Source organism: Molossus molossus, unplaced genomic scaffold (genome assembly GCF_014108415.1).
Source record: "Molossus molossus isolate mMolMol1 unplaced genomic scaffold, mMolMol1.p scaffold_m16_p_18, whole genome shotgun sequence".
NCBI classification, from domain to species: domain Eukaryota; kingdom Metazoa; phylum Chordata; class Mammalia; order Chiroptera; family Molossidae; genus Molossus; species Molossus molossus.
Window position 1 is genome coordinate 27,784,801 of NW_023425353.1, and position 14,445 is coordinate 27,799,245.

At 44.4% G+C, this 14,445-nt stretch overlaps 1 protein-coding gene across 3 annotated transcripts in view; it reads right to left on the reverse strand.

Annotated features, from left to right (window-relative positions):
* TMEM40 (transmembrane protein 40) overlaps positions 1–14,445 on the reverse strand; it is a 34,216-nt gene that overhangs the window by 11,060 nt on the left and 8,711 nt on the right. The window contains exons 2-4 of one of the 3 annotated variants that reach the window (XM_036266910.1): positions 6,754–6,833; positions 5,977–6,111; positions 3,150–3,239 (exon numbers count right to left, since the gene is read on the reverse strand). In XM_036266910.1, coding sequence (XP_036122803.1) covers positions 3,150–3,239; positions 5,977–6,111; positions 6,754–6,833 — 305 coding nt within the window. The remainder of the gene's footprint in view (positions 1–3,149; positions 3,240–5,976; positions 6,112–6,753; positions 6,834–14,445) is intronic. The other 2 variants (XM_036266911.1, XM_036266912.1) reach the window with 2 other exon arrangements.

Genomic DNA, 14,445 nt, shown 5'->3' on the forward strand with positions numbered 1-14,445 from the left:
TCCATCAATAGATGAGTGGATAACAAAGCTGTGGTACATATACACAATAGAATACTATGCAGCTGTAAGAAAGAAAGATATTTTATCCTTTGAGACAACATGGAGGGACCTGGAGAGTATTATGCTAAGTGAAGTAAGACAATCAGAGAAAGATAAATACCACATGCTCTCACTTATTTGTGGAATGTAATGATCAGAAAAAGCTGAATGAACAAAATAGACCCAGAGACAGAAAGGAGTACAGTTCAGACAGACTAACTTCAGAGGAGGGGGAGGAGAGAGGGATGAGATAAACCAAAGAACTTATATGCATGTGTGTGTAACCAATGGACATAGATAACAATGCTTGGGTGGGGCAGGATAGGGAGGAGGTTGTCTGGGGGAAAAAGGAGAAACATCTGTTATAAAAATAAATTAATTAATAAAAACTGCAAAAAATAAATAAATAAAAGAAAAACTGATTATATGATTTAACATCTTTCTTTTTCACTTCAGAGAGATACAAACAGAGCTCAAACCAGGACAGGGTGTAGCATCATTGACCTGTTTTGCAGTTGTTGGACATCAGGTTGTTTCCCATTGTTGCCCTATTGTAAACAATGCTGTGAGGAACATCTTCACAAGACATGCTCAGTCCCAGTGAGAAACTCAACAGTGAGCTGAGTGGAAAAAGGGGAAATGGTGACTTCCGGTCAAGATGGTGGTGTAGGTAAATGTAGTATCGTGTCCTCCCACAACCACATCAAAGTTACAACTAAACCACAGAACAACCATCATTCAAAACTGCCTGAAATCAAGCTGAATGGAAGTCCTAAAATTACGGAATTAAAGAAGCAGCCACATTGAGACTGGTAGGAGGGGCGGAGGCAGACGGGCTGGTCCCACACCCACATGTGGCGGATAAAAATCAGGAGGACACCTCAGCTGGGAAGGTCCTCCCTGAGGACTGAGGGGTCCCCGTCCCACACCAGGTGCCCGGCTCAGGATTCCAGTGCCAGAAGGAGAAGTCCCCATAACTTCTGGCTGGAAAAACTAACGGGAACTAAAGCTCAGGGAGGCTGAAGCGGCTGGAACCACGGCAGCTCCTTAAAGAGCCCGCGCACGGACTTATCGGACTCTCTCCCTCTAAGCTTGGAGGGGAGGCAGCTCGAGGGGCACCAGAGACACACAGGGAAGAACTGAGCTGTTTGGCACTGGAGCGAGGGCTGGAGAGGGGGCTTTCTCCGGGACAAATGTGCTGTCGGAGGCCTTTGTTCCTTTGGTGAGCCCTTCCCTGAGGCAGCAGACAGCCGCCATATCTGGGACTCCAGCAACCTGGATCCCACTGGTAGCCCCGCCCTGGTGACTCCCTGAGGCCCCACCCCCCCCAACTTTCAGGCCCACCCAAGCTGTTGCCAGTTGCTTAACCATAGGACTGGCCTGTCTTGGATCCTGCTTCAGGTTTTCCTAAATTCTTTCAAACAAGCAGCATCTGGTCTCAGCTAGCCCATACCTCTCGTTAAGTAATACACAGAAACAAACACAGGGAGACAGCCTAAATGAGGAGACCAAGAAACAGGTCCCAAATGAAAGAACAGAACAAATCTCCAGGAAAAGAACTAAGTGAAATGGAGATAAGCAACCTAACAGATGCTGAGTTCAAAATACTGCTTATCAGGATGCTCAGTGAACTTAGTGACAACCTCAGCGAACTTAGTGAGGGCCTCAAGAGCATAAAAAAGGACCAGTCAGAAATGATGGATGCACAGTCAGAAATGAAGGAGGCACTAACTGAAATAAAGAATAATTTACACAGATTCAATAGTAGAGTACGTAAATCTAGGAAGCAAACCATTGATTTGGAATATAAGGAAGCAAAAAACGCCCAATCAGAACAGCAAAAAGAAAAAAGAATCCAAAAAAATGAGGATGGTGAAAGGAGCCTCTGGGACAACTTCAAGCGTGCCAACATTTGCATCTTGGGGGTACCAGAAGGAGAAGAGCGAGAACAAGAAATCGAGCCCTGGCCCGTTTGGCTCAGCGGTTAGAGCGTCGGCCTGCGGTCCCGAGAGACCAGGGTTCGGTTCCCGCTAAGGGCATGTACCTCGGTTGCAGTTTGTCCCCGGCCCTGGTTGGTCGTGCGGGTGGCAGCCACTCGATGTGTCCCTTTCACATCGATGTTTCTCTCTCTCTTCCTCTCTCTCCCTCCCACTCTACCTGAACAAAAAATAGAAAAATGTCCTCAGGTGAGGATAAAAAAAAAAAAAAAAAGAAATCGAAAACCTGTTTGAAACAATAATGGCAGAAAACTTTCCTAACTTGGTGAAGGAAACAGACATACAAGTCCAGGAAGCACAGAGAGTCCCAAACAAGATGATCCCCAAGAGGCCCACACCAAGACACATCATCATCAAAATGCAAAAGGTTCAAGACAAAGAGAAGATCTTAAAAGCAACAAGAGAAAAGCAGTTCGTTACCTACAAGGGAGTTCCCATAAGACTGTCAGATGATTTCTCAAAAGAAACTTTGCAGGCCAGAAGGAAGTGGCAAGAAATATTCAGAGTGATGAAAATCAAGAACCAAGATTACTCTATCCTCAAAGCTGTCATTTAGAATTGATGGCCATATAAAGATTTTCCCAGACAAGAAAAATTAAGGGCGTTCATCACCACCAAACCGTTATTATATGAAATGATGAAGGGTCTTTTTGAAGAAAAAGATAAAATATATGAACAAACAAAATGACAATGAATACATATGTATCGACAATTGAATATAAAAACAAAATGAACAGGTACAACAGAAACATTCTCATAGATACAGAGAACATTTTGTTGGTTGCCAGGTGGGAGGGGGGTTGGGGGAATGGGTGAAAAAGCTGAAGAGATTAAGAAGTACAAATTCACTGCTAGACTGACAAACCTCAAAGGGAAAGGGGTTGGGGGGGTGGGAAGAAATAAACCAAAGAACTTATATGCATAATCAATGGACACAGACAACAGTGTGGGAAAAGGCGGGAGCAGGGCAGGAGTAGGGAGGAGGGGGTCGATGGGGGAAAAATGAGGAACATCTGTAATACATTCAACAATAAAGATTTTTTTTTAAAAAAGAAAAATAACACACACACACACACACACCCAAAAGGAGAAATGGTAAAGCCTATTTTCTACCTGGTGAGCCGCCCCTGTGGGGGTGTCTAGCCCCCTGGCTCTGCCGACGTTTTCTGGTTTTTCTGGGGTGCTTGTCCTCATCACTGCTGTCTGCAGAGAATAAACACAAACTGTAGGAGAACCTCAGCCTAAAACAAGCCTGGAATATATTTGTTCTGTTGTTCATTCTCAGAATTTAGTTTTTGTGAGGAGTGTGGTCTGGGGAAAATATACAAATATGTTCTTAGTGGTTATGTCTGAGTGACAGAGCAAAGGATAATTTTTTCTCTACTTCTTTATATGTTCTGCATTTTGTACAATGCCTATGAGTAATCTTTCACAATAAAAAGTTTAATTAAAAAATAACAGCATACATTAAGAACAAAAAGATGGCCCTGGCCGATTTGGCTCAGCGGTTAGAGCATCCGCCTGCGGTCCGGAGAGACCCGGGTTCAGTTCCCGCTAAGGGCATGTACCTCGGTTGCAGTTTGTCCCCGGCCCTGGTTGGTCATGCGGGTGGCAGCCACTCGATGTGTCCCTTTCACATCGATGTTTCCCTCTCTCTCTCTGTTCCTCTCTCTCCCTCCCACTCTATCTGTGCAAAAAATGGAAAAATGTCTTCGGGTGAGGATTACAAAAAAATAAAAATAAAAAAAAATAAAATAAAAATCCTGTGCTCTGACCCTTTAAAAAAAAAAAAGAGAGAACAAAAAGATGTGCGGAGAGCAGTGCTGGGTGCCGACCATCGATGTGGGTCCTTTGTGTGGAGGAAGACTTGGGGCTGCAGTGAGACACCTGGGTTTGGGGCCTTGAAGTCACCATCTGAACCTGAAGAATGGACATGGTCTCAGTTTCAGCAACAGGCCAGTCATTGTGGATCAGACACCAGGATCCTGAATATTAGCCTGCCTCTGTGCTTCTGCATTTATTTGCCTGTTGCTTTCTCTTAGTGTTCAATTTTGCTAACTACAGCCAATCCCATATGTGCTGTGAAGACAGGAAGAAAGTCCTTTATGGCCACAATTGAGGGATGATATTAATGTGGGAGCAGCACCCCCTAAAGGGCAACCAGAATCAGAAGACTGAATGTCCCCTCCCACCAGAAAAGAGAAACAAAGGGACAGAGTCCCTCTGCACCTGGAAGCCCTTCTTCCAAAGCTAAACCTCATAGTGGGTGGGTTTGTATATTTTTAATAAGCGTGGTGGTTTCCTTATCAGCTCCATGAGGAGATTGGATACACACAAACCCACTGGACCCACTAACCATTCTCTCTTCTATCTGCTGAATAAGCATGGATTTTGTGGCCTTGAGCCTCAGTCTCATCATTTGCAACATGAGAACATGAGACTAGGGTGCCAGGGCTTTGCAAGCATTTTTAAAAATTTAGCCTGAGATTGCTTTCATCAAATAAAATCTCAGACCCTGGCCCACAATGTACAACAGATCAGGAGCTCTGATTGAGGAGGAGGAGACCAGAACCAATCCTTAGGCTCCCCAGTCCCAGAAAGACTTCCAGGGAATCCCAGGTTGGTTACTCAGCCCTCCTACAGCAGGTCAGTTAGCCTCTGTGCCTCAGTTTCCTCATCTGTAAAATGGTAATAATAATAGTACCTTCCTCAATGGTTTGCTATGAGTTATTACAGTGCTCAGAAGAGTACCTGGCACATAAGTCAGTAGCATCAGTACATGCTAGCTGTGATGTTGCTGCTGCTGCTATAAACTCAGCCTTACATTTTGAATCAAAAGGATAAAAGTGAAAGAACATTCTGCTGTTTATTAGAGAATAATGTTACAATTTGTAATCAAGACCCAAATAGAGACACTCATTTCTCTAAACCCACTAAATTATTGGTGGGGAAACAATTTGGTGGGGTCATGATTTGTATGAAAAATTAAAAAAGAAAAAGCAACAGAGATTTGGGAGAAAAAAGGGTATGCAATCTACACCGAAGTGTGAGGGGAAGATGGAGAGCTACACGGGAGGTGGTGAGGGGTACGGCCCATGGTTTTAAAGAACCATTTCAAACCCAACTGGCAAGCTTTTTGTTTACTTAAACCTAATCTTACAGAGCAAAATTTCTAACAGATATATCATGTAAACTGTAAATAACCATTTAATCAGACAACGTGACCCTCAATTAAAAAACATAAAAAATAAAAATAAAAAAAGCAAAAGCTTTTAAGCAAGGATGCTCACGCATGTGATACGTTGGCGGTAAGGTGGGGGTGGATCTTCACCATAACAGCTTGTTTCTGAGTCTTGACTCTGTGCTAGGTGCTCAGACTTGACACATGTGAAGAATGTTATCCTCACAAGAATCCTATGAGGTAACAACTTTTGTTACCATCCTCATCTTAGAGATTAGGCACCCAAGGCATACAGGGTTAAGCAATTTACCCAAGGACACATAGCTAGCTAGTGGCCAAGGAAGGATTTGAATCTGTGCAGGCTGCTTGAACGGACAGATGCACTGACTCTGGCACCAGAGTGCCCCTAGGAAACCTAAATGTTACTTTATATGAGAAGCAGCCACTTGAGGGATTATTCGGTAGGCATGAGGAATAGCTGCAAAGATATTACAGAATAGCAGGGCAAACTGTAGAGGCAGAAACAGCAAAAATTTTAAACCATGGACAAATGTTTCTATACAATTAGCTATAACTGTGTACAAGTTGTGTGTACAGATAGGCGGGCTCTGGAAGGGAATGTGGAAAAACAGAACTGAAGTATCAAGGTGGGAGATTATGGGGGATGGTTTTCCCACGTAAAGGCTTTCTTGAATAATATAAGATTGTGTATACACACACACACACACACACATATATATATTTAAATCTTTGCTATACCTGAGGCAGAGGAGGAGGAGGAAGAGGAGGAGGAGGAGGAGGAAGAAGAGGAGGAGGAGGAAGACTTGTCTCTCTTATATTCTTGAGAAAAGAGTCCGGCCTTCCCATCTTGCTTGTGGGAATTTGTCTCTTTGTCTGGGAGGAACACATAGACAAGGATGAGTGTTTCCCACCCTTCCCACCCCAGAGACCACCAAGGCCTCTTCAGGAATCTGTCTGGACTTAGGGAGCCAGGACGGGCTGGTTTCTCCAGGATACTCTTCCCAAACCCTTAAGGCCAATGGATGGTGCAAAAGACCCAGGCTCTCAGAGGTCCCAGGGGTTCAAGGAGTCTCAAGGCAGACATTTCTCTGAATATGGAGATAAGAGAGGGGCTTCTAAGGCCCCTGTCCTGCCCTGAGACCACTAGACTGTATATAGTTGCCATTTTAGGACTCTAAATTTCAGGGCAAGTGGGCTCTGATTAACCCCTAAACTTTTCTATCTCCTATTCTGGGGCTATGCAGGTCCCTTCTCACCTTCTATGGGCCCTCCCTAGTGCCCGCCCAAGCCCACAGAGACTCCTAGAGATTTGGGGAGCAACTGAGGGTTCCCACAGCTAGAAGGTGCTGGAGGACAGACTGGACCAAGCACATATGTATGTGTGCATGTGTGTATAATCACTACTTCTCTAGAGCCATTGTGCCCCATGAGCTAAGCAGGGTCTTCTGTTCTACCCACAGCTGGACTCCACCTCCCATGTGACTTTGTCCAGAGGATCGGAGAAAGCAAACATACAGTCTACATCTTCTGTATTTCCGTGGACTTCACTATGGTCTTGAGTCAGGGAGGAGGATCCTGAAGTCTCCATTGCCTTCCTTGTAGGAATAATAATAACAAGTAATTAATATCACTTACAATTAATATCACAAGTAATTAATAATCAATAACAAGTCACTAATATCTTTAATTTGAAAGAGCTTGGCAAATAAATAAGAAAAGGAAAAATACCCAATTCAAAAAGGTATAAGAAAAACAATTTACAAAAAAAGAACAATACAATTAGGGAAACTTTTATAATGAGAATCTTTTGACAATATAAGAATTTATTTACTTTACATAATAGACTTTAGTATTTAGAGTAGTTTTAAGTTCACAGTAAAACTGAGTGGAAGGTGCCCTGGCCGGTTTGGCTCAGCAGTTAAGAGCGTTGGCCTGCGGTCCGGAGAGACCCGGGTTCGGTTTCTACTAAGGGCATGTACCTCAGTTGCAGATTGGCCCTGGCCCTGGTTGGGTTGTGTGGGTGGCAACCACTCGACGTGTCACTTTCACGTCGATGTTTCTCTCTCTCTCTCTCCCCCTCCCACTCTATCTGAACAAAAAAGTAGAAAAAATGTCCTCGGGTGAGGATAAAAAAAAAAACTGAGTGGAAGGTACAGAGATTTCCCACATGCTTCCTATTCCCATATATGAATAGTTTCTCCCATTATGAACATCCTCCACTACTATTTTTTTAGGTGTGATATTCATACTGAGGTTATATTTATTTAAAGCATCCTTAAATTTAGAGATAAATACTGAAATATTTATGATAAAATTATATGCTGCCTGGGACTTGCTTCAAAATAATCTTTTAGGGTAGTCGGAGGGCAAAGGTGGGGCTCCAAAGAAACAAACAGAACCACCAGTCAATAGTTGTTGGAGCTATATCAAAATATAAATTGTGGTTCTCTCTGGGTGGTGATATGCATATTTTTAGTTTCTTGTTTTTATGTTGCATTTTCTAAATTTTTAACAGTATCACAATTGTTATAATAAATAATCAATAATTTTGTATTGCTTTAAAAGTAACATGTCACCTTACATCAGTATAGCACTTAATAGTTTTTCAAAGGGCTATGTATCTATAACATCATCTGAGCATGACCACAAACCCCTCAGGTAGGAAATGGATTAATTAGTCTTACATTTGAATGGAAGTTTCTAGACACACACACACACACACACACACAAACTTATCAGAAGATTTTCTCATTTGACCCTTACAATAACTCTGCAAAATAAGCTTTATTATCCCCATTTTATAGAGGAGAAAACTGAGACACAAAGAGATGAAACGACTTGCACAAGTTGGGTCTCCAGAACCTGTATTCTGTTTAATGTACTCCATTGGTCTGGGGCACAAAACTGCTCAAAGGCCATTGTGGAGTCAGGTGTCCTTGGAATGGAATGCTGAATGTCCCCTCGGGCAAAGATTACTCCCAATTGAGAACCACTGGTCTAGACATTCTAGACTTTGAAAAACATTTTTTTATTTTGTTAAAAAAATTTTTGACAGACAGAAGAACTGGCAATATGATTAAAGCAAGATGCTACCCTGCTGGCTTTGAAGATGGAAAAAAAGGCCAGGAGCCAAAGAATGCAAGGAATGCATGCAGTTCTAGAAGATGGAGAAGGCCTGGAGATTGACTCCCCTCCAGATGCACTGGAGGAAGCTCAGCCCCGATTTTGGGATTTTGGACTTTGATCCCCAGAACTCTGGTGTGTGTGTGTGTGTGTGTGTGTGTGTGTGTGTGTGTGTGTTTAAAACTTTTTTCTAAATTGAAGTACAACTGGCATATAACATATTAATTTTACGTATGCAACATAATAATTTGATATTTGTATACATTGCCAAATGGTCTCCACAATAGATCTAGTTAATATCTATCAACATACAGTTAAAAAATATTTTTTCTTGTGATGCGACTTTTAAGATCTATTCTCTTAGCAACTTTCAAATATATAATGACAGCCACCATGCTGTTCATTAGATCCCTAGGACTTATTTTATAACAGCAAGTTTGTACCTTTTGAGTCCTTCATTCATTTTGCCTACCCCCCACTTCCACCTCTCGCAACCATGTATCTGTTCTCTGTATCTATGAGTTTGGATTGTTTTTGTTTCAACAGAGAATCTACTCTAACCCAACACAAGACGTTGGCAAGGCAATATCTTTCCTTTGTCTCACAGCCGGACCAGCTGGGTTTGAATCCTATCTGACACGTCCAGCTGTGGAAGCTGAGCATGTTACTGAACCTCTTGCTGTGCCTCAGGTTCCTCGTCTGTAAAATGGGGACAATAATAGTGCTTACCGCATAGTGTTGTTGCGAAAATAGCATGAATTAAAACATGTGAAGCACTTAGAACGATGCTTGGTACAGAACAAGTGTTGAATAAACGCCAGCTGAGACAATTATCATTATCATTATTATTATTATTATTATCCTCACCCGAGGACATTATTTTCCATTTTTTGTTCAGATAGAGTGGGAGGGAGAGAGAGAAAGAGAAACATCGACATGAAAGGAACACACTGAGTGGCTGCCACCTGCACGACCAACCAGGGCCGGGGACAAACTGCAACTGAGGTACGCGCCCTTAGCGGGGACCGAACCCGGGTCTCTCTGGACCGCAGGCTGACACTCTAACCACTGAGCCAAACCGGCCAGGGCAAGACAATTATTATTAAGGCAGCAAAGTGGGATGGGAGGAAAAAGACAGTATTTGTATAGTGGCAAGATCATGTGCTTTGGGATTAGACTGATCAGGGTCCAACCCGACTTGTGTCACCTGTGCATGGGATGACCTTAGGTAGGGCAGTTTCCTTCTTTAAGCTCAATCACAATTGTGAAATAGCAATGACAGAGGCTTAGGGAGGAAAGATGGCAGTGGCTGTCCTAGAGGCCTCAGAAAATGTGAGTTCCCTCTTCTCCAGGCCTCCTATTACCCTCGGACATTCAGTATCCAGCCCCAGCCCTGCTCATCCCCCATCTCCTATGACCCTCTTTCTAGAATAAAAATTCCCATTTTGCAGTGCAGAGTTCAGCTAAGCATTAGGAAGTCACTAGCCAATAAAACTGATTAATATTCAGGTATGAATGACTGATACCATAAGCCTTCAGGGCATATCTATGTTTTTAAAAGAACTCTGTACATAGCAGGTATCTAGTACATGTTCATTGGCTGAGGTAATCTCTAATGGTGGAATTTCAGGTAGAGTGAAGGAAGAGATTCAGAGCATACATGGGGCAAAGAGAGCTTCTGCCTGATGCCAAATACACCAGGCCTCTAGACTTCCATCTAGGCCATTATTCCTATTGTCAAAATTGTACCTGACCTTCTAGGCACAGCTCAAATTACACCTCCTTTATGAAGGCCTGTGCTAGTTGCTTGACCAGAACTTTCCCTCCTGACCCCCACTTCATTAGCCTTTCTCCCCCCACCACCCTTGGACTTCTTCCTTGCTAACAAAGCTGCAATTTTGTTCTTCCAGCTCCAGTTAGATACTCGTTTTTCCAGCCTTTCTTGTAGCTGGGGTTGGCCATGTGACCCAGTTTTGGCTAATGAAAAGTTAGCAGAAATTTGTTGGCATTCAGGAATGGTTTCACTCCTCCTGACAGCAGGGCTGGTGCTGTGTCTTGTCTCTCCTTCTTTCCTTGAACATGAATGTGATGGCAGGAGCTATAGGGGCCATCTTGTGACCTTGAGGAAAAGCCAAAGCAAACACAGACATGTTGAGCTACTGCTCTCGCTCGCAGCTGCCTGCTTTCTTACTTGAAAGAAAAAAAAAGAAAAAAGCCTCGTTTTGTTTAAGCCTCATTGTCAGGATTTTTGGCATTTGTAGCTAAACACAATTCTGACAGAAACACATTCCCTTTCTAACATTCCTACATTAATTGAGCACCTACTGTATGCTAGCACTGGGGATACTGTGGTGAACAAGTTGCAGCACTTCCCTTAAGAAATTTCAAGGTAGACCTGGTGGCCAAATCAGATCAGAGTCAGTCAAGGAAAGTTCCTGATGGAGGGGATGCTGGGAGTGAGTTGGAAGGGCCAGAGGGAGCTATGTGCAAAGGCACAGAGGCAAGGGGCCATGGACCACACGGGAAACAGTTGGCAAGAAGCAGCTTTAAAGAAGAACGGCATTTAGGGGAGGCCCAAAGTACCACCCTCCCACCCCATCCCCCAGCACATCACTCTCTTCAGCCGTAGTCAACTCTGCCTTGTACCAGAGTCTTCTTTAAGGTAGAGTACCTTGTTGCCTAACTCCAGGAGCCACCTTTTCTATTCACCTTCAGATCTGTGCCCAGGGCTCAGCAGAAGGTCTGGCACACCCAGGGTGTGTCTCTTCCTCTAGATCATGAACCCCACCAGAGTTAGAGACAGGCTCATTTATCTGTGCGTCACCGAACCCTGCACAGGGTCTGACGGAAACCAAAAATGATGATGATGGTGACAATAACAAATACGTGCTTACTATCTGCCAGACAATGATCTAAGCATGTTACATGTATTAACTTGTATTCCTCATCATTCCTAGGAGGGCTCATCATGGTTGTGCCCATTTTATAGGTTAAGAACATTGAGGCACAGAGCAGCTAAGAAACTTGCTCAGAGCCACATAGCTTGTAAGTCCATGTTGGGGGCTGGAGGGACTGATGCTGGACCTCTTCCCAGGCCCCTGTTATTTGTACCAGAAAAGAAGCCACTGTCAGTCATGGGAGTGTTATGCAAATGATGCTGACTTGGCTTATATTGAGCCTCTGATGGAGCCCTGAGCAAGTGTCCTCAAGGCCAACCAAGGGCACTTTCTTGGGCAGTTCTTCAGCACACTGATCTGTCAGGAGAGAGGAAATGGATTTATCCCTGCCTCACCCTCCCTTCACCCTTATTTCTGCTATGAGAAAGGATAAATAGAATTTTTGTTTAAAACTCAAGAATCACTGTGCAAAGCAATGCTTAAAACAAAGGGCAGAATACTAGTGGTGGAGGAACATCAGGCATCGCCAGAGAGATTGCTGGGAGGGGCTTTTAAAAGCTCAAGTTCAATGTGTGTGACTTTGAGCCAAGAAGGACCACAGGGAGTTGACAGAGTAGTGAAGAAAGAAAAAAGCAGGAAGAGGAAAAGAAACATGGCACAGTCCCTACGATCTTGTTTCACTCATGCAAGTCTTATTTATTTTATGCAGGAAAAACTGAGGTTTAGATAAACAAAGTGACTTGTCCAAGGGCTTCCATCTTACAGATGGACTCACATCCTGACAGAGAACCCCCATTCCTAGGCCTGGTTAGAGGCCTCTCAGGCCCCCTCTCTCAGGTGGCCCCACATTTGAGGCTGATCCTACAAGGAAATGGACTAACTTCTGGCACTTTTCTCCAAAAAGCCCAGCCCTGTGGAGTCACCGGTGGTGCCAGGGCCTCTGCACCCACAGGTCTTGCTAAACTGGATTTCCCCTTCAATGCAGCTCAGATTTCCTAAGCTCCTGCTGTCACAAGGGCTTGGGCCCAGGGTGGGAAGGATATTAGGAGACACTGAGCCATCAGTATCTGCCCAGCTCACTTGATCCTCATACGAGCCAGAAGGGAGGCAGGCAGGGTGATTATTGTTCTATTTTACAGGTGGAGAAACCGAGGCTTAGAAATGGAGGAACTTGCACAGAGTCACATAGCAACTCAGGGGCAAGGTTCATTCCAGAACTCTGTCTCTTGATTCAAGGGCCGCTTATCTTTTTCTGGTGTCCCTCCCTGGCTGAGGGGGCTGAAATTGAGTTGGATTTCAACACATGGCAAAAGGTAGAGTGGGAGAAAGATTTAGTGGAGGGGGTGGGGGGCAGTGGGCATTTGAAAGGGTAGGAGTGTCCTGGACTGTTTTGCTCAGTGGTTAGAGCTTCGGCCCATGGACCAAAGGGTTGTGGATTTGATTTCTGGTAAGGGCTTGTGCCTGGGTTGGAGGTTTGATCCCTGGCCCTGGTTGGGGTGGTGTGGGAGGCAATCAATTGCTGTGTCTCTCTCACATGGATGTTTCTTTCTCTCCCCCTCTCTCTCTTTCTCTCTCCCTCCCTTTCACTCTATCTAGGAAAAATCAATGGAAAAATATCCTTGGGTGAGGATTAACAACAACAACAACAAAAAAAAAAAAAAAGAAAGAAAGGGTAGAAGCCCCTTGAGGCTGGGGAAATAGTCCTGGGCTTTAGATGTCAAGCTAATGGCCAACTTTTCCTGCAATGAACTATGAGAAATGTTCCTAGGGGCCACGAAAGCAGACCAGTTCAGTTCAACAAGCCCAGAGTAGGAACTAGGGTGGGGGGCGCGGGAAGCAGCAGTTGGGAGGGAACAGAGCCAACAGAGAGGGAGGCGCTTGCAATGATTGTCTACCCAGCATCGAAGTCCCTTCTGGCCGATTACATCTAGAGGGCAAATTAGAGCCCTCGATCATTTCCTTCAGCTTTCCAAGCCTCCCAAACAAGCACACACCCTAGTTTCAAACATATCCTGGTCAGGCAGACACAGATCCAGGACAAACATTCCCAAATTAATTGTACCCCCTTCCCATGACCCTTTTGATATGGAAATTCTGGAGGGGTCCCTGCCCTTCACCCAGGTTATATCATCAGTCTCTCCCTTCCAGGAATCTGACTTGTGACATGTGTGACACAAAACCCCAAATCAGCTGGCTTTGGTCTGCCGAGGCGGAGCCCTGAAGAGACTCTCTTCTCATTTTAATTCCTGGCTACTGTCTGCTCTGCAGTTTGGTTCATCAGCAATTCCTTCTTCCGTGAGACCCCCATCTCCGCCTAAGAAAGTTCTTTCTTGGTAGCCTGAGATGGTTTCTGTTACTTGCAACAAAAGCATGTTAGTTGAGACAAATGTGTGGGGAAGGCTCTGAGATTCTAGGCAGAGCAAAGCAGGGCTGGGGGCCGAGAGGGTCCACAGAATTCACTCCAGCCTCCAGGGCAAGACTTGGGCAGGGACTCCGAGGTCTTCCATACACTATGTTGCATCTCAACTCCAGGCTGGGTTGAAGACGTCCACTGTCCAATCATCCCCTTCCCTGTACCTGCCCAAGCAGCAGTTTCCCTGAAGATCTTGCCCTAGAGACTTGTAACCTTGCTGAGAACAAAGACCATCTTAGAGCTAGTTCAGCTCCCCACTGGTTCTCTATTGCTTCTGTAACAATTTCCCACACATTTAGAGCCTTAAAACAACACAAATTTAGTGTCTCACAGTTCTGTAGATTAGAAGTCCAACACTGGGCTCACCGGGCTAAAATCAAAGTGTCAGCAGGGCTGCCATCTTTTTGGAAGTCTCTGAGGAAAAATCTGTTTTCTTTCTTTCATCTTCCTTTCTTTCTTTTGTAATCCTCACCTAAGAATATTTTTCTATTGATTTTTAAACAGAGTGGAAGGGAGAGAAGCAGAGAGAGAAAGAGAGGAACATCTATGTGAGGGAGACAATTGGTTGCCTCTCTCATGACCGTGACTGGGGCCAGAGATTGACCCTGCAACCCAGGTATGGGCCCTTGACTGGGAATTGAACCCACAAACCTTTCAGTCCATGGGCTGATACTCTAACCGCTAAGCCAAACTGGCCAAAGCTGTTTTTATTTCTTCTCCTTCCCCTTCACCCAATTGCACACCTCCTTCCCCTCCTATTCTTCATTTTCCTTG